The sequence below is a fragment of the Garra rufa genome, chromosome 2 (genome assembly GCF_049309525.1).
Source record: "Garra rufa chromosome 2, GarRuf1.0, whole genome shotgun sequence".
NCBI lineage: Eukaryota > Metazoa > Chordata > Actinopteri > Cypriniformes > Cyprinidae > Garra > Garra rufa.
This window is the reverse complement of record NC_133362.1, coordinates 74145163-74169011: the sequence shown is the minus strand read 5'-3', so window position 1 is coordinate 74169011 and position 23849 is coordinate 74145163. Positions and strand designations below refer to the sequence as shown.

Here is a 23849-nt window from a genome sequence, read left to right as displayed (position 1 = left end):
CAACAAATAGCAGTAAAAAAAGAAAAGAAAAGGCAAATACAACAGTCAAACAGAATAAAATTAACATAAACATCCTGGGGTGCGTTTCCCGTAGAACGACATAACTCGCTGGTTAACCTCCATAGTACGATGCATTGTTGTGGAAACGAACTAGCTCACGAGTGTTTCCCGAACACAGTCGCATCTCCGTCGTTTGAACCAGATTAGTTCAACAATATAGGGCAGTTGTCAATGACGTAACCGAGTGATAACGTCGGCTATTGAACTGATTAGGGATCTCAAAAATGCAGCTATATTGAATATGGCACCTAATGACTCATTTCTTTCCCCCCTGTCATTACGCTTTATTTGATGTTTGATTCATCACGGGTTCCCTCTTACGTCATACACCGGGGTTCCCTCAGGCAAAATGCACACGCACTACTCCTAAACAGTGCTTGTAGAGGAAGCACAAAAATACATAGCATTTATATTTAGTTTAAATGGAAGAAATAGATTGTGAAGCTGTTTGCGAATGTTGGTTTGAACTGGTGTCGTGAAACACCGAATATTTGAACTATGTTGGTAACGACGGAACTTGCCACCATAGTTGGCTAACGATGCTTTTGGGAAACGCGCGCCAGGTCACTTGGTGCGTGACTCGCCATCTCTCTCTTTCTCCTCCACGCTGTCACTTGATGACTTCAAATAAATTATCCACCCGCTCCTATATTTTTCTCTGATTTAGATAACTGCACCTGATCGTCATATTACACTTAACCTATTGTAATCCTGATGAAACGGATGGTTCATTTTTAACAGCAGATTGATTCAGCTGATCTGCACATCACTGCACATTTATATTTATCACTCATGATTTTAAGCCAAATCCAAGCAGAAAAGAATAACTGAGATTTGGATGCGACTCTCCGCAATCTCTGACAAAATCGGTCGGGTTTTCTCTGTATTAGAGCCGTTCTGAACTTACTATTCAAACGCATGCTTGGACTGAAGTTTAAAGGGGTTCACCAGTTTAAGAAATGTCTGATGGTAAAAATCTGCTGCTTTTCATTTTTAAGGTATTGTTTTCGTTATAATTTACTGATTCAAATAATCAATAATAATTATTATTATACCACTGCGTGCCTAGCCTGACATGCTCTCGCGTATGAATGAACAGGCAGCATCTGTGGACACAGCGGGCGCATTAGGCACATCGTCAAATATATTTCAAAAGAAGCTGCCGCGGCGCCACGGTCCTGACCACATCGCTGTCTTTACTGGGTGTTTTTAGAGAATATTTCAATTTATTAATGCGATTGAATTAGCTATTCATGCGGTGGACTGTCATGATTTTGGAAAGATGCGCATCAGAGAAGTGGGTAAACGCGAAGCCGAGCACTGCATTGCCGTGCTCAATAGCATTAGCACAGGCATAACTCCCTTCAAACTTTATAGGGAATGTCACCGTTTCTACAAAATCTACACAAATGAAATCGTCTGCCTGATGAAAAAAGTACATAAAACACGTTCATGTTTTAGAAAATGTAGTTAATATTAGCATCATTATTGATTTATCTCATCCACTCGCAAATAATCAGAATGCATTTTTTTATTACCCGACCTGCGGATATAACCACCATCCGCGCATCACTACGCATTTTTAGGCATTAAATAAATTATATTTAATATTTAATCCTTGTCTCCTATATAAGTGCATTCTTTTATGACGGTATAACGGTATTGAAACTGAAACCGTTGCTATTTTTAGATCCCGCGGTATACCATATTACCGTAATACCGCCCAAGCCTAAGGGACGAGGAAGCCCGGTGGAGCTGGTGGGCCGACGGGCGACACTGAAGATGAGGGAGCTGAGAGCAGTGGTGGAGCCGCAGGGTCGGAGGGCCGAGGCGGAGTTCTGGACTCTGAGGCTGGAGGTGGAGATGAGGGATCCTCCAGCCGAGACGCCGATGGAAGCTGGCAGACCTGCGGCGATCCCACTGCACAGATGGAGGACTGAGGGTGAGCAGGGGGACTGACAGGTGACAGCGGGGTTTCTGGAATGCTGGGCAGAACCAGCGGAGATTCAGGAAAGCTGGGCGGACCCAGCAGAGATTCAGGACGGCTGGACGGAACCAGCGGAGATTCAGGACGGTTGGACGGAACCAGCGGAGATTCAGGACGGCTGGACGGAACCAGCGGAGATTCAGGACGGTTGGACGGAACCAGCGGAGATTCAGGACGGCTGGACGGAACCAGCGGAGATTCAGGATTAGGCAGAAGAGGGCGGGTGGGTGGGAAGTTCAGGCAGGCCAGTGTTTCTGAGAAGAAGTCTATTAAATCCCCAGAGTGTTGCTCAAGCTCACCCCCAGTGGTGGTGCAGTGGGCAGGGCTCTCTACCGCCCTCTCTTGCTCCACGCAGCACTCCACCGTCGCAGATGTAGAGGTCGGCTCACGCTCTTGGTCGGAGGTTTTGATCCCATCGGCAGTCCATACTGTGGCCGCTCCGGGCTCAGGCTCTCCGTCCGCGGTGAATGCGGGCTCATACTCTGCATGTCGGGGTGATGTTTGGCTGGGCTCTGGGTCTGGAGTGGGGCTGATGTCCTCTTCGACGATGCCGACAGTCCATGACGATCCACAGGATGCCAGCACCCACTCAATGTAATCGGCGAAGCTCTCTCGAGGACCCTCCCCGGACAGCTGCGCTTTCGTGGCGATGTTTAGTCCTGCGCGGTAGAACGTGCACAGGCAGCTGTCCGGGTAATGCGTCTGTGGCGCGAGGAACACAAAGTCTCTTGTGTGGTCCTCGAGAGAGCGGTTCCCCTGTTCCAGGAGGATGATGTAGACGGAAGGGATATCCATGAAGGGAAAAAAAACTAAACTCAGAACAAACCGGAAAATAAAGCAGGGAAACACGCCGTGAAACTGTTTGGGTCGGTCTTTCTGTCAGTAGTGCGTGCAAGACGAGACGAGACGAAAGACAAGATTAACAATTAACAATATATTTAATATAATAATTCAAGAGGATCAATGCAGGAACAGGCAGGAACACACATCACAAAACGTTAGAAACGTCTAAACAATATAAAGACCGACAGAGTGCTTTGGACAGAGACAGACTTATAAAGGGTGATAATTGGGAAAACACAGGTGACACAGATGACTAATAATTACACACAGGTGACATGGATGAGGGCAAAACCAAATAGTGACAAAATGACAGGGGAAGACAAGATGAACAGACAGGACTGTGACAAGTGTCTGTCTTTATGAATGTATCAACGATTCGTCGACTCAAATTATTAAACTAAAAAAAAAACTTGCTGATTTATTCTGTAACAAAACACTAATTATTACTTATTACAAATCTGCAATAGTGGTAATGTCCTGAAAACAGCTTTCTCTTTTGGTCCACTCACGTTGCTTAACTAGGCTACATCATATGTAATTTTCTTGACTTTAATACTTTTAATGCCCCTCGGAAACCCTGTCTGATCATCAGCCCTACACTAAAATGGAAACATACCTGGAGTTGACTCAGGCCTCTGACTCTGCTGAGGTCTCCTTCACTAGGAACATTCTGCATCGAATTATCATCATTTCCTGAAATGTGGCATGTGAAATGATCATGCTTAACAGACTAAACATACAGTACTTTGTATTTCTTTTATATGTTTGTTGTTTATGTGATTTTGTTGATATTTGATTTCAATTCTGTTTTCTGACATTCCAATTCCAAATCCAATTCCATTCCAGGAAGTGAACTGGAATTTACCATTCATTCTCAATTCAATTCATGAATGGCCCCAATCCTGTTTGGAAACATGTGGACTAACCCTGAAGATCGCAGAGATTGGATACATTAATTTTGTGCTTTTTTTAGTTCGTTTTAGCTATATAAGTAAAACTTAATTAAATCCCACAGACATGCCAAACCAATGTACTACTCTAAACACTACTCACTAGTCTGAGCAGGAGGAGCAATCTGACTCAGTGAACAAGCATGCATTCAAGTGTTAATACCCAATGAAACACGAATGCAGAACAAAAATGCATACTTATCCTCATTGTAGTTGGTATCAATTCATCATGGCACGAATTCATAGTCCTTAGGACAGTTAGTATAATGCACATTCTCCCTGGGAAGAACAGCACTTTTTTCTGCATCTTGATCTACCATGAAAGAAAAACTGAATTTTAGGTTTTATTTAAAACCAATCAAACTCTTTGCACTGTTATGTTATAACATATATGCCCTTTACGTAGCGCAAGGCTTATATATATATATATATATATATATATATATATATATATATTAGGGCCGGGACTTTAACGCGTTAATTTAGATTAATTAATTACACAAAAATAACGCGTTAAATTTTTTTAACGCATTTTAATCGCAATACGTTTTGCACCGCGGAACGTTTCTCACTAGATGAGATTCGGCGGACCGATTATACTGGAGCACAAACTAGCGTTCAGACAAGCCAAAGACGTCCGTCCTAAATAGTATTGTATGTCCCAAATCGTAGTATGTTTAAAAAGTATTCCAAAGATTCCCGGATGGTCTACTACTTAACGATCAATGCACACTCTTAACTGCTTATATTGCCCGCAACACACTGCGCCGTGAACGAGGATTCGATTAGAACTACAAACACGCATAAAAAGTGTTAAAAAACTACAAACATGGCGGATATGCGCGACCAACGGACAGGTAGAGAAAGGGGTTTGAGTGATAAATAATCAGTGTGTAACCTGATAAAAACTATTTTTTAAATGTTATCCGCGTTATATTCCATGTGCCGCAACATTTATAATGATAGGTTTGGTCATTAACGTTTAAATGCATAATTAAGCAAACACAAGAGCAGAGTTCTTGGAATGAAAGACTCGTTAAAGAACGTGCCTCTTGCTACACTTAATGGCAATCTTGTACTGGGCTGCGTTTCCCAAAAGCATCGTAAGCTTAAGTACATCGTAGACCCATTGAAACCAATGGAGCTACGATCAACTTAAGCTTACGATGCTTTTGGGAAACGCTGCCCTGGTCTGTTGGACTTGGTTGAACAAAAATAAAAAATATTTTGTTGCTTAAGCTTATGTATTCAGTCATTATTCAATGGTATACTTAAAATCCATGTAAAAATCTTAATTCTCACTGTTCTCAGGTCAAATATTTACATGCGATTAAAATGCGATTAATTTCGATTAATTAATTACAAAGCCTCTAATTAATTAGATTAAAATTTTTAATCGAGTCCCGGCCCTAATATATATATATATATATATATATATATATATATATATATATATATATATATATGCACACACATACGATCTGAGATAAAGTTATCAAATTCCCTGTCATGCACAAGACTAGTTTTTTTTTTTCAGAATATTCCTTTTATTATAAGTAGTGTATATAAAAATAATTAAGGTATATTCTGTCTTGTGCATGACAGGGAATAATATTTAGATATTTTTGCAGATGGTTTGGTAGCTTTATCTCAAAAGGTTATGTTGTTTAATGGATGTGTATTATTTCACACATTGAAAGTTGTAAAATTATTATAAAGCCCATACATTTGTTTCTAAAATTAGGCTATTGAGCCTTGTGCAACGTAAAGGACATATATTAACGTCTACCTTATCTAATTTGTACAAAGAATTTACAGCAGGAAGCTACCTTAGAAAGTGCAATGTGTATCTGCGAGTTATCAACACATTACTACTGAAATCTATGCCATACATAGCTTATTTAACATCACCAAATGAAAACCATTCACATAAACGTAAAAAAACAACATATTCATTTATTATTTAGCTCGTATTTACCACAAGCCAAACGAGTGATGTCATGGTAACTAAACGGATAATTTAACCGAATGACATAAAAACTGTACACATGAACATATAAAACGATCATGTTCATTCATAACTTTGCGTGCAAATCAACCTTTGATGATATAATAGTAAACAAAAGCAGACAGCGTAAAGTTTAATGACGACCAACGGAGCGAAGCGGGCGTTTTCGCTCAACAACTAATTGGATATCATTATTAACGGCACCAAAAACGTAAGCTATAAGGTAATAAATATAAATAAAGTAGCTTACCTTTGATAGATGTGCTGAATAAAATGAACGAGGCACATCTTCACTGAGAGTATTTCACGCTCCGAGTCAGTATGAAAATGGCGACTTCAAACTTCCCGGGGAGACGAAACACGGAAGAGCGTTAGTGGACAAAAGAATATTGCATCCGTAGTGGTTTAGCACTACCATTGAGAATGAATGGGAAACAGTTTAGGGCTGTTTAGCAAAACTATTCTCGGCTGCCGCGCGGCAGCTCAGCTGGTAGAGCGGAGGACTGTAGATGATACATTGGCTATCCTTAAGTCGCTGGTTCGATTCCGGCTCGAAGGAGCTGGCTTTTGAATTCGGCACGTAGATGTTTCCACGATTTCTTCAGAGATTGCAGGGCAAGATATGAAAAAGTAACACATCAAGAGGCAGATCTGTCACAGTACACATTAGCCGCGTTTCCACTGTCGGGCCAAAAGCGGGCGTGCTAGTGCATGCCAGGGCCAGTCGCGTTTCCACTGTCACTTCCGGGGCCTGATCGTGCCTCGTCGGTGCTTCCTCAATGTACAACGCCAGTTTGACGGCGTCTGCAGAAACGAAGACATGATAAAATACATCGTTGCTGAACTCGCAAAGCTAAATATCCAGCGCACCACATTGCAAGTTCGAGACAAGTGAAAACATTATTTAAATGCATGTCTGATGAGTATCTATTCTTATTTAAACTTGGACAAATGCAAATAAGATCCTATAAAAATGAGATCTGATATATAAGTTGATTTACATCGTCCAAAAAAAAAAAAAACTGACCAACACACCTTGATAACATGTTAACATTTACTGTACCTGTACCTAAATAAAGGCATAAAAGATTATACTAGAAATACGACTGTGTCGTTATTTTTTGCAGATAGTATGCAACATTTTGTTTGATGTAATACCAAGTTAGGCGAAAGATTTGTGTGTAGGTCATAAAAAACAAAGCTTCTTTTCAAGTGATTTATTAATGTAATGTATTACAAATATTGCTGCTGTATAAACAACTGTTGTAGAGCACTTCTCGCATCAGAACAGACGTCACCAATATTACAAGGTGAGCGTTCAGCATCTTCATCATCGGCGTTTCTGCATTCGCTGTATCCGGCTTCCACGTCGCTGTATTGTTCATTTTCGCCTTGCAGCTAACAAAGCCTTCGGCGTAAACGCCGCCGAGCCTCCGTCTACGCATCTTGGTTTCGCTGCCTCATCTTTCACCCAGAATACAGGAAAACAGCCGCTACGGTTCTCTCTCCGTTTTATTCGTTCGATGATCACACTACGGTGGCCCACCTGACATATTTTCAATCTTCCCGCTGAAAGGGAAGGGCTTTCGTGACGTTTGATCCAAAGAGGTGTGTAACGGGCGGGCTTTAGGTTTGCGCAGCGAGGCTACTGGCTCGATAGTGGAAACGCAGCTTACTTTTGGCCTTGGTGCTTGCGACTCGAGGCCATTAGCCCCGCCCGGCACGCTCTTAGCACTGGCTCGCACTGGCCCAACAGTGGAAAAACGGCTAATGACAGGAATGGTTATATCATGAGATCTCAGGCTTAATAAAAATAACAGGTCAAGATACAAATCTATCATAGTACACCGGTGGTTTTCAATCCTGATCCTGGTGAACCCCTGCTCTGGGCTGTGTTTCCAAAAAGCATTGCAATCCTTAATACAACGTAGACGCATTGAAACCAATAGAGTTACAATCAACTTAGGGTTACGATGACTCTGAAAAACACGGCCCTGCATATTTTGTCTGTCTCCTTTTTCTGACACAACCAGATGAGTTCATGGAGCTCTCTCCTAACAAGCTAATGATCTGAATCAGTTGTGGTTAATAAGGGAGACATACAGAGCGGTAGGATTGGAAACCACTGCAGCACACAACAACAAGGACCTCTTTCACATTAGAAGTCAACAAGAAATCACATGACCCCGACGTGATTTGAACACGCAACCTTCAGATCTGGAGTCAGACGCGCTACCTTTGCGCCACGAGGTCCTGAACCCAGAGGTGATGTATTTTGCTTAACCGCCTTGACACAGAATGCAAATCGGTAAATATACGGTGCTCAAGGAACATTCTTGATTTTGGACTTCATACTCAGGAGATCAAAAACAGGTCGTCTGACCTCAAGGTGATTTGGAGCCAGACACTCTACCGTTGCACTACAAGATAGTGGAAAAATATTTAGTGTTTCATGCTTAAGCACTTTGATAAACTATGCAAATCAGCTAGTCTTTACACTCACAAAGTCAAAAACAGATGTACCCCAAGACACCACAAACCTATCTGGTGTTTCCTGCTTAAGCCACCTTTTGTCACCCTGCCTTCGATAGCTCAGCTGGTAGAGTGGAGGGAAATGAGAACTTTGAGTGGGAAAGGGTATTAATGTTGGGCACTAATAAGAAATGTAAAAATGGGAAGATAATTAATTTACTTGTGATGTTGATGAAGAGTGCTATATGGCAGAGAAGGGTGGTGAAAAAAAAGGAGAATGTTTTAATAGATGTGTGGATTGTGTTTAAGAGAAAAGTTGAAAAATATGTGGAATGTCTGTTTTATTATTTGAAACTAGAGGGAATGATGGATGTTTTTTATTCTGTTTTTACTCAAGTGGTCCTAAAGGTTTTAAATGACACGGGAATCGAACTGTCATTTTTGGAAAGATGAAACTTTTAAAAACGGCTTTTAAATTTGTAATGGAAGATGTTTGTTAACCCTTAACGGTAAGAGGTGTTTTTTAAATGGTTTGAGTTTTTATATAGGGGTGCTTTAACAAGAATTCTGTACGTATATATAAGGAATGTGATGTGAAAATGTTTTGGTTTATGAAAAACTTTTAACTTTTTTGTATTTTAATGTTTGAAATTTCTTAATAAAAAAAAGAGAGAAAAAAAAATGAAAAAAAATGGAGGACTGTAGATGATACATTGGCTATCCTTAGGTCGCTGGTTCGATTCCGGCTCGAAGGAGCTGGCTTTTGAATTCGGCACGTAGATGTTTCCATGATTTCTTCAGAGATTGCAGGGCAAGATATAAAAAAGTGACACATCAAGAGGCAGATCTGTCACAGTACACAATGACAGGAATGGTTATTACATGAGATCTCAGGCTTAATAAAAATAACAGATCAAGATACAAATCTAATACAGTACACCGGTGGTTTTCAATCCTGATCCTGGTGACCCACTGTGTTTCCCAAAAGCATTGCAATCCTTAATACAACGTAGACGCATTGAAACCAATAGAGTTACAATCAACTTAGGGTTACGATGACTCTGAAAAACGCGGCCCTGCATATTTTGTCTGTCTCCTTTTTCTGACACAACCAGATGAGTTCATGGAGCTCTCTCCTAACGAGCTAATGATCTGAATCAGGTGTGGTTAATAAGGGAGACACAGAGCGGTGGGATTGGAAACCACTGCAGCACACAACAACAAGGACCTCTTTCACATTAGAAGTCAACAAGAAATCACATGACCCCAACGTGATTTGAACACACAACCTTCTGATCTGGAGTCAGACGCACTACCGTTGCGCCACGAGGTCCTGAACTCAGTATTTTTGTATTTTTTTTAACCGCCTTGACACAGAATGCAAATCAGTAAATATACAGTGCTCAAGGAACACTCTTGATGTTGGACTTCATACTCAGGAGATCAAAAACAGATCGTCTGACCTCAAGGTGATTTGGAGCCAGACACTCTACCATTGCACTAAAAGATAGCGGAAAAAATATTTAGTGTTTCATGCTTAAGCACTTTGATAAACTATGCAAATCAGCTAGTCTTTACACTCACAAAGTCAAGAACAGATCGCTTGACCTTGTATCGAAGTCTTGTATTGCCCCGGCTGCATTTCTGAGCGTTTCTTCCCGTGTTTGTTTTCCCGTGTTTGATTCTCACTGCCAGCCCCGACCTTTCTGCCTGTGTTTTGACTACGATTTCTGCCTGCCCCTGTGTGTTTGTTTTGTTTTGTCTTATCTAATAAATGCTGCGAATGGATCCACTCGTCTCAGTCCGTCCTTGTGACAGAAGACTTCGCCACTACAAGGATCCAGCAGCTAGTATGGTGTCATCCGGTTCCAGCACGAACTCCACGGTACAGATCATGCGTCTCAAACAAGGTGAGCGGTCTGTTGAGGAGTATGCGATGGACTTCATCGAATTGGCTAATCGGTCTACTATGGATGATGTATGCCTGATGATTTTCTTCTGTGGAGGACTCTTAGAGCCATTGGCTTCACTGATGCCTATGGTCGAACCTAGCTGGACTTTACAAATTTATGTTGACATTGCTCTGCAAATAAGTGGCTCTCCTTTTACTGTGGAAAGAAGAGGACAACAATGTTCCCACAGTAAAATCCAGCTCAGAGCCACTACACAAGATGGCTCCCACGCCAGAGTCTGCACACAAGATGGCCGCCGATGTTCCTGAGTCCCCGGCCAAGAAGTCCCTCTGCTCACCTTCAACCCACCTTCGGTGCAGAGGACTTGCCGTGGGACTGCCATTCTCCATCGGTGCCCTGGCTGGAGGATCCCTCACCATCGCCTCCAGCCTCAGAGTCCTGGACTCTGCGACTCCACCCCGGCTCTCTGCTCCCTTGTCTCCGCCGTCGGCCGTCGGTCCACCAGCTCCACCGGGCTCCATCGTCCCTCCGGCTCCGCCCTGGTCAGTCGTCGCCCCACCTTCGCCTCTGGACTCTACTCCTCCGGCTGCGCCTCGTCACTCCGTCCTACCGGCTCTGTGGACCTCCTCCCTCCCGTGGGCACAGCCTCGGTCCTCTGTCGCTCCGGCTCCGCCGCGTACCACCGGACCTCTATCTCCGATCCTCGGTGTCACCCATGACCAACGACTCTCCGGTTCCGCCTCGGGCTCCACCGGCTCCACCTCCGTCGCCCGGCCCCATGAAGGAGCCAACCCTTCCACCACCATGGCTTCACCCTCCGTCGGTGCCGCCTTAGTCTCCTGGTTCTCCACCTGCACATGGACCGGGGCCGCCATTCATGCCTCTGTGCCAGGCCCACTCCATCACTCTCCTGAACTGTCACAGGTATTTGGAGCGTCTGGAAGCCGCTCTTAGGTGGGGGGCTCTGTCACGATTGAGCCTCCGTTATCAGTACTCTTGCACCACTTGGTTTCCAGACAAATATAAAAAAATTCTTAATTCAAGAATTATTTTCTAGATGAGTAAAAAATAAAAAAATGTAATCAAAATTTTTATATTACCTTGTAGCAGTGTCAGAGTTTTGCCGCCCCATCCAATCACCTGAGCTCTTGTGAGGGCAAAGTACGACTGCAGAGCATAGCAACCCTACAGAGCAAACTGAAGAGAGGATTTTTCTCTGGTAAAACAAAATATATTCATACATTACATCTTTATACAGTCTTTTCATTATGTATCTGCATCTTGTTGTTATTGTTGTTGCTTTAACTAAATGGTTTTAATGAATTAATGAATTTCCTTTATTTAATCTATAAAGGCTGGTATTAAATCTATAATGCCTTTAATGTAAATGGATGTAGATCAGTTTCAACATGAGCTGTTAATATAGTCTATTCTTCATTCCCAAGGGCTAATAGAGTTACTCTATTTGAGTAACTACAATGTGACGACTGTATTTATAACAACAAACATAATGAATATAGAATTTTTGAATAAATTAAAAAATGTAAAAAAAAAAAAAACATTTATTTTTTAATCATATCCTTTTCATGTTTTGATGTACTATGATTTCTGTGTAGGTCAATATCAGATTCGGAAACAAGAATGTCCCAAACAGTCTTACCTGTGAACTCTTCAACACACATCATTCAGGTTCAACCACCAACACAAGCAACAGCAGTCGAGGCTGTGACAAATGCTCCTGTGCCTGTTCATGTCACAGGAGTTTCTACTTTTCATGGACTTCAGGCATTTCTGAAAGGCCAACCAAAAGCCCCTGGGGTAAGAATATTCTCATAACCCCAGATATTTCCTTTTAAGTGTGTATGGTAGTGTGAAGTAAGAAAATTACATGAATAAATTCTACAAAAAGGAGTAGTAGACACATTAACACAATATACACTGATTTTATTGCATAATGTGACTTAGATACAAAATGAGGAAGACCAATATAAAATAAGGTTTATCATTTACAGAGAACATTTTACAGTGTACCAGTCACAAAGAGTCACAGAGAAGAATGTTTTACAAGTTGTAAACTATCAAAAAAATGTTAACTAATGGACAAAGTTGCACATCTGCAAAAATGAGCTTTCTGTGCTTGAATATTTTAGGATATTTTCGAGTACAATCATAAGTCCATACCCATAGTTGCCATAAATTTATTGTATATTTAATTTTGGTCCCCAAAATTTGAAACTGTTTTACTTTATAAGAGACTTTCTTGTTCTGTCCTGTACATTTTTCTTGTCCCTCACAGACTGTCCAGATAATGATCGGCCTGTTGACTTTACTGTTTGGGACGTCTTGACACTTAATTTAGATTCCATCACTGTCATTAGTGGTATTCCTTACTGGGGATCAATCATCGTAAGAAACAATTATATATATATATATTTTTTTTCAGTTTTTCAGTTTTTTTTTTTTTATTATTATTATTTATTATATAATATTTTTTATATTTATTATTATTAATTATTTTTATTTAAGCTACATATTCCAACAGAATATTCCATTTTGTTCTTTCTCTCTCCTCTCAGTACATTTTCGCAGGCTCACTCTGCATTGCTGCTGAAAACAAAGTTAATTCTCCCTTCGGTTTGTGTTTGGTATGTACTCAACATTTGTATTGGCATTGTAATAATATGATTCACATTTTTGTGCAATTGATATAAACAATTCTTACAGATAGGGATATTTCTGGCAAAAATGTATTAAATGAATTTAGATTAACTGAAGCACTGAGATATAAACTAATTATATAAACTAATTTTATCTCCTGAACGCAACACCCATACTTAATGAAACTTTGGACAGTTTGATATTTTATACTAAATTGCATCAAAATTGCACCTATAGATACAACCCACACTGTATCATATAATCACTTCTTAAGACACTAAAAAAAATATTTGTACTAACAGTAAAAGGGAAAAAAAAACAGTTTTCCTTTTTGAGACTGGTATATTTACTGTAATCTAAACAGTAATCAGGGAAGATTGACTGGACTTTGCATTCATGTTGTGTATTTTTCCATCTACATTAATATGATATGTTAACAAAATGCGTTAAAGGTTCGCTTGGAATGAACATTATCAGTGCTATAACTGCAGGCATTACCATTATTTTAATTCCATTTGATTTGGCTCTTGGACCATTTTACAATTACTGCTACGATACTGACTGTTACGAGTTTAGGGGAAAGTATACGGTATGTCATCAATGTTTACATTTGCATTAATGTAGTAATCACAATAAGATAAGTGTGTGGTCAGCAAGGTTAATTTAGTTTTGCTTTTTTAAATTTGTTTTATTTTAGTATAGTTTTCAAATTTGCAATAAAACTTAGTTTAGTTTTTATTAGTTTCATTAACAATTTTGTTAGTTTTAGTTTAGTTTCTATTTTGTAAACACATTTCTATTTAGTTTTTATATAGTTTAGTTTCAGTTTTAGTTTTAGTTTTTTAGAGATTAAATAGAGATCACGATTTCCTAGCAATTCTAAACTAAGCAAAATAATGTGAAACAAATATTAATTGTTTCAGTCTATAAAAAAGTGTTTAATTCATTTGAATGAATTATTAATAATTTAATACATAATATTTAAAATAGAATATATTTAATACACCAACTTTTTATATTAAATTTATGAAAAAGTGGTTTGAATGAATAAATGATTTGCTCACAAAAACATAACTGGATGAATCTGCGTTTTTGAATCAATCTCTAGTAGTCAATGACAAATACATATTTTAACAGTTGTTTCCATCTAGTGGCGAAACAAAGCAATCGACACAAACATTACTTGAAGCGCCAATTACTTTCAAAAAATGACGTGCTTTGTTTTGATCTCTACCATAGACATCACATCAGTGTTTATATCCAAACTATGACCTTTAATCAGAATATTGCTGTGATAATATTAACGACTGGGTATTTGAAAAGACTGTTTGTGAAGCGTTTTTTTTTTTTTTTTTACATAAACATGATGACCGCTCTCTCTGTCAGCGGCAGTGCAAATATAGATTTGAATGTTCCGGTAAGACTTTTCAAAGACATGAGGAATCGTTGTCATTTACAAATGATCGCGTGGGGGTTTGAATCTCTATCATTTCACGATTAAGCAGCTCCAGTATATTGGTTTGATCGCTTGTGTTACATAAAATACATCAATAAAAACTGATGCAGTAGCCTAGATTTAATTCAGGTGCTGTTCATGTCGCAGCCTTTATTTTTCCGCCCCATGGGGTGAGAACATAATGATTACGAAAACGATTATTTATTTTTGATAATTATTATTTTATTTCAGTTAGTTTTTCAATAAAAGTTGTTAGTTTCGTTTCGTTCTAGTTATTCATTTATTTTGACATTTTTATTTTGTTTCAGTTTACGAAAATGTTTTTTGATCAATAGTTTTCGTCTTAGTTTTAGTTTTCGTTTACGAAAATAACCTTGGTGGTCAGTACACTTGTCGAAAGTAAATTCTTAATCTGCTCTCATCTGTCCAGTCTTTTTCTCCCCAACATCACATCTCTTACTATTACTGATCATTAATAATTTAAGAAGGCATTGATTTTATACATTAAGCAGCCAGTGTACCTATGTGAGTACTAATTGTCAATTATTTTAATATTATTTGTTGATTTTCATCTCAGATTCTCTTCTGGGGAATTGGAACTGTGTTGCTCATATTCGCCTTGCTTGAGTTTATCATCTCCATCTGTCTGTCAGCATATGCCTGTAAAGTCAGCTGCAGCTGTTGCACCCAGGTTAGTAATGCGTCAAGATGGAGGTTCACAAACTTTTTAGTGAACTGAAACCCTCTGATATGTAATGGAAATAGTTACTTATGGATGTCTTGATAATAAGCAACAAACACTAAGTTATGTTACACATATTTATTTATTAAATTCTTCACTTTCAAATGGTCAAACGTTCACGTTTTTAACATAAAATTCTTGTGCTATAAACATCTGTACACAAAAACATTGGAAATTATGTAAATGTTGATGAAGTGAACTTTAAACACATTGCGTTTCCAGATATTAAAGGGGTCATCAAGTTGATATGATTCTTTAGGGTCTCAATGAGAAGTCTGTACTATATTTTGGGTAAAATTTTGCAGTGTGAAAAACACCCATTTAACCGCGTCAAAAATCAGGCCTTTTTAGAGTGACCCATTCTTTTGCATTTGCCTTAAAAAAGGCCAAGGAGTTCTGCCTACCCAGTCCCTCTCTTCCATGGGGTGACGAGCTGTAATGTTTAGCCACGGAATTTGCTATCTAGCACATAATTAAAAAAGGTGATTTGCAAAGATGCATAAAAAACACTTATACTCACTTACTGTATGCTGTAGGTGAAGCTGTATCCCAAATGATTTACGTGAACAGATAGATTTTTGTTGATCACCGGGCACATTTTCTTCAAAAGTTAAAGCAATGTTAATCATCTCACAAGATTAACTGACTATATGGGTTATTGCTACTATTTAGTGGATTTTATGTCCCCATGAAACAAAACAAGGAATGTGATTGCACAATTACCTCAAGAGACAATATTGAATGAATTAGCATATGCAGTTAAAAACAAGAACAATGTCTAAGCCCGGTAAAGGTTTTGCCACAAACTCAATGGACTGGTTTCTCTCCTATATGATTTCACATGACCATCCTGAAACATTAGAAATGTACGTGAGCTTCTAACTTCTGATTGAAGCTATGTGTGACTTTCTCCTTTCCACAAATTTAACATAAAAAAAATTGGGCTGTCAAACCATTTAAAAACTTCTAATTACTAACACATCAGATACGGCTGAGAAATTACACCCAAAATATCATATAAAATCATTATTGTGTTAAATGAGAAAAGCATTAAATTACTCTTGCGGTACTTTAATGCAATATGCCGATTGGTCTGCACAGTGATGGTGCATCTTAAACAAGTCTAATAACTCACTGAATCATTGATTCACTCAATTAGTTCAAAATGGACGATTAATTTAGTAAAGAAACATCACTTGCAACAGTTCCGCCGTGGCTTTATTTGGAACTATTTTGTTTGCAGAATTGACCCAAACAGCTAATATTGAATTTAAAATTTAAAACAATATTAATTTATAGCTTACTGAACTATTGTATAAAATGTTACAATTGCAAGCACGCAAATATCACAAGACAGCTTTTCATCTTGACTAGAAATAGTTTCACATTTTAAATATTGTAAGTTCTTGTGAAATGAGATCTCATCACAAACCCATAAACAATACTAAATATTTTACTGTATTTACTGCATATAATCAATTTTCATGCCAATAGCTTTCACATGCATATGATTCAGGATTCATAATTGTTAGTACCTAAAAACTAAAAAGCTTTCTGAAGCACTTGATTAATTCTCATGTTCTTCAATCCTTTTTCCACATCTGATCCTCACTTTGAAATAAAGGTCACATATTTCTAAATTAGTAATTTTGAGTATTAGTATATGCATCTCCTTCTTCTCTTAAAGGAGTAGTTCACTTCCAGAATTAAAAATTACAGATAATGTACTCACCCCATTGCCATCCAAGATGTTCATGCCTTTCTTTCTTCAATTTTAAAGAAATTATGTTTTTTGAGAAAAACATTTCAGGAATTATCTCTATACTGGACTTCAATGGTGCCCGTGAGTTTGAACGTCCAAACTGCAGTTTCACTGCAGCTTCAAAAGGCTTCAACACAACACAAGCACTGTTTTTTGGGAGAAAAACTCCCATCTCATTTTCTTCTTCAACTTCAAATTTCTCCTACATCACTGTTTTACCTTTTTTGTAAAGGGTGCTTGACCTTTGCATGTTCAATTTGCAAACACAGGGTCGGTACTTCTACTGCAATGTAGGATGATTTTGAAGTTAGAGGGGAAAATGAAAAGGCAGTTTTTCGACATTCCCTACCTGTATTGACCCACATTACACAGAGTACGCATATGCAATATGAGCATTCAACGTTAAAAAGTATATACATTTATTTTATTTTTTTAAAGGATGGATCATTTCGCTAGATAAGACCCTTACTCCTCGGCTGTGATTGTTTAGATCTCTTTGAAGCTGCATTTAAACTGCATTTTGGATGTACAAACTCACAGGAACCATTGAAGTCCATAATTCCTTAAATGTTTTTAAATTTCTTTACGCCTGAAGAAAAAAAAAAGGCTTACTTTAAATTATATAAAATTCAATTTATAATGATAAATTTACTCATGTATAAAACAATTAATTAGTTTGTCACTCAAACTCCACTCCACCCTGTTACATTGGTGCTACTTGTCCTTTAAAATCTTTGAAGTCATAATACCCTGAAATCACAAGACTTGCTGGACATAATTTCCTTGGAAAACAGGCATCTTCAAGAGCTAAGAATATATTAGTCTTTAGCTTTTCTCTCTAATGCTCATTTTAGTCAAGTCATTCTGAACAAAATTTTTTTTGATTAAACAAATTATATATTAAAGTTTTCCAAAATGTCATGTTTGACCTAATGATGGAGGCTTGAGTAATTAATGCGCAGAGATTGAAGTGATGTGAATTACCTGAGTCAGTGCATTTCTCAAAAGCATTTAGCAGCAGCAGTGTCTCTACTAATAGCAAAAGCTGTAATACTGGAACTGTATGCCAATGTTGTTGCACTTTTATGGGATTTTACAATAATTAGAAATAAAATGCTATATGTGCATTTCTCCAAAGGTGCCGTATGTTCCACAAGTTTCACCTCCACTGTCCTGTGACTTTAGGCGCTGCCATTACCATGATCTTGACCATTCAGAGGTAAGAGAAGTTTATAAAGTAAAATGGTATACAAAAAAATGGATATGTGTATAGCAATATATAATAGGAGCAGTACTTTTCGGATATTATTAAGTAAATAAGCAATCAATAAGTAAACTAGCTGATCATATAGCTTTTTTTCTTATAGATACCTGTGATCAGCAACCCTTCCGTGCATCAGCATCCTGCAGACAATCCTCCACAATACAGTTGATTATTGTTTGATCCTGCTGTTTTGTGTTGCTTTCATGGGACACATGGACTTGGACTTCCCAATGATTACCAGACCCTCACTATTTGCATGTCATTACCAAAAAAGGACTAAATAAGCAAAGACTTTACTTGATCAGATTACAAACTTTACAAATTGTTTAAAGTCACATGTGTTTAAACAATGACTATTCAAAACACTAATAGATACTATTTCCTGATTTTCTCTCAAGTCATGTTTGGTTGCTTAATACTGTATAATCTGTCAGAATAAAGAATGTAAAAAATGCTTATTGGCTTGTTTTTTCGCACTGTTTTTTCATACTGTGTGCTTATTGTTTTTTTTACATTTTGTATGTCAACCTCATCTAGCACACCTGATTCATCAGATTTTTAGTAGAGACTGCAAGAACTAAATTGGGTGTGTCTGGAAAGGTGGACATACAAAATGTGCAGGGCTGGGGGTCCTCCAGGACAGGTTTGAAAACCCCTGCCCTAGGGGACACTTTGGGAAACAAAATACCTACTATACCATGCCCTGGTCCATGCTTATCAACCTGGTGAGAGAGCACAAAAAAATAGTGGCAAACATACAATGATTAAAGGGAGTGGAGTGGAGGCATCGCTACATAAAAAAAAGTCAACCTCAGGGGGCCTCTTACTTAAAGCCCTAAAATGGAAAGAAAACCTAACCCTGCTACCAAAAACATAGGTAGGAATACTTCAAGGGGGGAATCTTATCAAAGAAAACCAGCCTCGACTGGTACATCTTTGACAAAAACTTCATGAATAGGGAGCCTGAAAGAGACCTATAGCCTTACGTGGACTGTCTACTGAAAACCTCCTAGATGAAGGAAACAGCCCAATCAAGAACAACCCATTCATGTGAACTATCCTCAGATAGCTACATACCTCTGACAAGACTGCTATATAGGTGGGCCATCTACTTAAAACCCTCTAATACAGGGAAGACAGTCCAACCCATTTCAACCCGTGGGCAGTTCGTTTTGCCTCTGACCTTATTGAATATGCATTTATAGGAGTTTTCCTTTAAGATACAAATATGTCAGGATTGTGGTCTGTTTTGGAGTGTTATGTATTTCCTAATGTATTTCCCCCTGTTTTACCATTGATTTGGTTTGTTCCTTTGTCTTCCCCTTTGGTTCATTGTTTATTTGGTTTAGCCTTGCCCGCATTTGGACTTTCCACTTGTTATCCTGGATTGTGAACACCTGTCTTGTTTAGTGACTACTCCCCTTTGAGTATGTTTAAATAGTCCATTGTTCCTGTTTCCTGTTGTCCGGTATTAACCCTTTGAGCAGTACAGTCCCACATATGGGATTTAGAACGTTCTGACGTCACGCAACTGCCAAATTCTACATTTCAAATCGGCCTCTTGCGCAAACACAGAGAGAGGTGAGAGTGATAAAGGCTGTCATTCATATTCGCACAACTAGCTACTCAAACAGTGTTTATAGGCACTTGATATGTTTATTTTATGTCATAAACACATTGTCACAGAAGAACCAGACACAAGATTACAGAGCAAATAACCACAATAATGTAAATATATGAATGAAACACGTGCAGCCGTTCATAGGCTGATGAGCGGCTATCCTTTACGTTCACTGAAACTGTGTTTGCAGGCTCATGATGTGCTTATTTTATGTCACAAACCCAAACACATCTAAGAAGCAATAATTACAACAATAATTCTTTGGGCATATAAGCACAATAATGCCAAAGTATGAAACACAGGCATCCTATGCGGGTAGCCGTGTTTGTTTTGATGAGCGGCTGTCATTTACGTTCACTCAAACAGTGTCATGTTGTGCTTAAATTATATCTATAACACTCATTATAACACTCAGGCTGTCTAAGAAGCACCATAAAATAAAGTTTATATGGCATATAACCACAATAATGCCAATTTATGAAACAAACACGGGCATCCTTTGCACGCAGCATGTTTGTTTTCATAGGCTAATGAGCGGCTGTTCACGATGTGCTTATATTATGTCACAAACATTCAGATTGTCACAGAAGTCCCACAACAAAACATTTTTGGGCATATAAGCACAATATATCAATGAAACACTGTCACACGATGTGTCACATTGCTATAGTTTAGGCTATTGTTGACATATTACTATACTATAACAAAAATGGCTTCCTTGACAGCTGATGGCATCACTATGCATTATGACAGAGTTCGCGGGGATGTTTTTTTGCAGGAATGATTGGCGGGCTTGTGACAGGTCTACCCTCAGTGCTGACCACATTACTTCAGAGTAAAAATGGAAAAAAAACTAACTTGTGATGAGATTTTGGAAATTCTCTTCCACTCGGACGCTGAATCTGGCAGTGACAGTGACAGACAGCTCTTAGACAGTGATGAAGAAGCTCACCTCCCGGAAAACCTTACAGACTGTGATCGTTCTGAGGCGATGGCAATCCCTGATAATGCCAGCCCTGCCAGTGAGGGCGCTGTTGTGGGGGACTTTTTTCCAACCTGGACATTAGATCCATTCTCTTCACCAGACCTGGACTTTGACAACACTGCCACAGGTGTTCAAGGTAGTGTGACAAATCCTTCTGAGGCAGAATGTTTCAGACTGTTTATGAATGAGCAACTTGTGGAGCAATTGGTATTGGAGACTAACAGGTATGTTAAAAGAGACGGCTAAGTGGTCAGAAACAACTGAAATTTACACATTTCTGGCAGCAGTCATTCTTATGGGCCTGGTAAGAAAAAGATCCTTGAAAGATTAGTGGACCACTGATCCAGTAATACAGACGCCATTTTTCTCCACTCTCTTCTCTCTGGATCGCTTCCAACTGCTACTAAGGACCCGCCACTTTGCTAACAATGCCACAGCAAACCTCAGTGAATAAAATTAGAAGTGTTTTCACCTCTCTGATGACTACTTTTGGGAAGATGTTCGTTCCTCACAGGGACTTGTGCATTGACAAGTCACTGCTGCTGTGGAAAGGCCGGCTTAGATTTCGGCAGTACATTCTATCAAAGAGGAAGAGGTTAGGGATCAAGGTCTTCATGCTGTGCGATGGTCTGACTGGGTACGTCCTCAATAGCCGCTTTTCCACTGTCGGGCCAGTGCGAGCCAGTGCTAAGAGCATGCCAGCGGGGCCAATGGCCTCGAGTCACAAGCACCAAGACCAAAAGTAAGCTGCGTTTTCCACTATCGAACGCTGTGCAAACCTAAAGCCTTCCCTTTACACACCTCCTTGGATCAAATGTCACAAAACCCCTCCCCTTTCAGCAGGAAGATTGAACGTAAGTCAGGTAGGCCACCATAGTGCGATCATCGAACGAACAAAATGGAGAGAACCGAAGCGGCTGTTTGTTTGCTCCTTTTGGTGTTTTCTTGGTGGAAGATGAAGCAGCAAAACCAAGATGCGAAGATGGAGGCTCAGCAGCATTTACACTGAAAGCTTATGTTAGCTGCAATGCGAAAAAGAACAATACAGCGACGTGGAAGCCGGATACAGCGAATGCAGAAACGCAGACAATGGATGGAAATGGTAAATACTGATACAGAGTTTGTAATGTAATGTTATGCTTAAGCTGTTTAAAGCTATCAGATGTTTTGCTAGCATTACATCACATAATTCCATAAGTAATGTTAGACATTAATTGAATTAAGATAGTACATCTGTTTATAAATACATGTTTATATACATGCATGACAGACCGATACTACCACCACCACCATGTTTCACAGATGGGATAAGATTCTTAAGCTGGAATGCAGTGTGTTCTTTTCTCCGTACATAATACCATCTCCAATAAGTTCTATTTTGGTTTCACCCATCGTTTAAACCTTTCTCCAATTGTCCTCTGGCTTGTCCACATGATCTTTAGCAAGCAATTTTCTTTTTGGAGAACAATGACTTTCTCAATAAATAAATGACAAATTCATGTTTGATTGGGTTCTCTTTGTCTACTTTAAGGACTTAAAAGAAAATCTGATAATGTTCTAGGTCATATTTATAGTGTTTTTCATTAAACAAATTGTTGCAAACTGAAAATGAAGGTTTCTAATTTATATTTAGGAGTAGCATACTGTATATATAAAGTGAATTAACTAGTTTAGGTGTGTCTAATTGAGGTTGGAGCTTAACACTGCAGGGCACATGACTAAGGCTGCATTCAAAATCACATACTTCCATACTATTTAGTAGGCAAAAAGCAGTAGGCGAAGGAAAAGTATGCATGAAATCTCAAAAGCCACAAAAGAGTAGGCGAGATTTACCTGAATGGAACACTATTTCTCGATAGATTTAGGCGTACGTATACTTAAGTATCGTTCGAATATGCCTACTTACCTACTATATAGTAGGCAAAATAGGTACGTGAGAAGAGTAGTATGTCTGAAACCCACAGTATTCATAAAAGAGTAGGTGAGAGTTCCCGGATGACCTACTGCGTCTGGCCCAGACTCCAAAGTGCCTATCGAGGAATACTTTTCTATCCCATAATGCCATGGGAGAGGATACGTGAACCAAGAAGAAGAGAGGATTGCGTCTAGTTTGCTGCGAACGGCCATAATAAAAAGAAGAAGAAAAAGAAGAAAAGAATACGTCATAATCGAACATGGCAGAGAAGAGTCAGGAGGATGTTTTCAAATGTGAGTAAAACAGGGTTTCCTGTGTTAAAATTGCATTTTTGTAAAAACGTGCATCATGTTGTTAAAACGTGATAGTCGCTGGGGAGCTCCAGTAAGCACATCATTTATGCGTCTACAAAGTGGATTGCTGCCATCGTAAATTTAATTATTCCCACTTCTAAAATCATGATTGCAAGCTTATTAATGTGCAGTTGTAACTAGAAAATGTATGTACGTACGTTAATTCAAATGGCTTGTGACTTTAGCACTTTATATGTTCTAAATCGTATACACAGTTAAAAACATTTACTAAAGGTTTATCTAATATCTGACAGAAACAAATTTGCTTAAGAGAACATCACAACATTAAACAGACCTCTGTGATATGTGTGTGTTATTAACGTTACCTATGTAGTAGAATTCACTGTTGTCAACACTGCCAATATAAATATTTCTGTAATGCAAATAAATTCAAAGTTATCAATAAGCTATCAAATGTATTTGTCTATTAGTACTGTTGATAAATTGAGTAGCAAATGTTATTGGATAAAACACTTCAGCAACTGCCTTAAAATTTAAATGTGCAAGTGGTTCACTGGCTTGTAATCATAGGAGAACCATTTTAGTGCAATATAGCACCTCAACCAACCCAAAAAAACACAGAAGGACTTTTTTCCTGTGTGTAGTGTTGAAAACATAAGTCACAGAACTTGTAACAATCTTGTTTGTATCTTACAGTTCCTTGCAGTTCTTACAGTTACTTGCAGTTCGCTACCCAATAAAAACAGCATATACACAAAACAACACTTTTCTGATTCTTGATTTGTGTGCAGAGCTTTTGTCATGGAGCAGGGCCTGCAAGACCAGGTGGCAGCGGCCTTTGAAAAAAAAAAAAAAAAAAAGGAAAACTTGAAACAAAAATATAAAGTAAGATCATGTTG

General features: G+C 38.7%; 1 protein-coding gene and 2 non-coding genes across 3 annotated transcripts; 1 reads left to right on the top strand and 2 right to left on the bottom strand.

Moving 5' to 3' along the window:
- Nucleotides 1-8029: 8029 nt before the first annotated feature.
- On the bottom strand, nucleotides 8030-8101 carry trnaw-cca (transfer RNA tryptophan (anticodon CCA)). The gene has a single exon. It is a non-coding gene; the product is annotated as a tRNA-Trp (tRNA).
- Nucleotides 8102-9581: 1480 nt separating this feature from the next.
- trnaw-cca (transfer RNA tryptophan (anticodon CCA)) lies at nucleotides 9582-9653 on the bottom strand. Its single transcript has one exon. It is a non-coding gene; the product is annotated as a tRNA-Trp (tRNA).
- A 1384-nt stretch (nucleotides 9654-11037) lies between these two features.
- On the top strand, nucleotides 11038-18569 carry LOC141326085 (uncharacterized). Its single transcript, XM_073834783.1, has 8 exons — nucleotides 11038-11157; nucleotides 11341-11394; nucleotides 11850-12051; nucleotides 12530-12639; nucleotides 12810-12878; nucleotides 14925-15038; nucleotides 17990-18070; nucleotides 18219-18569. Exons 1-8 carry the CDS (start codon nucleotides 11038-11040, stop codon nucleotides 18282-18284), a joined length of 816 nt encoding a protein of 271 aa, XP_073690884.1. The 3' UTR covers nucleotides 18285-18569.
- The last annotated feature ends 5280 nt before the right edge of the window (nucleotides 18570-23849 follow it).

What these genes read in the sequence shown, in the direction of transcription:
- LOC141326085 (XM_073834783.1), top strand. Translation starts at nt 11,038, where the DNA reads ATGGCTTCACCCTCCGTCGGTGCCGCCTTAGTCTCCTGGTTCTCCACC. An exon ending in GCCAACCAAAAGCCCCTGGG is followed by an intron (nt 12,052 to 12,529) that starts GTAAGAATATTC and finishes TGTCCCTCACAG; the next exon opens with ACTGTCCAGATAATGATCGG. An exon ending in CTTACTGGGGATCAATCATC is followed by an intron (nt 12,640 to 12,809) that starts GTAAGAAACAAT and finishes CTCTCCTCTCAG; the next exon opens with TACATTTTCGCAGGCTCACT.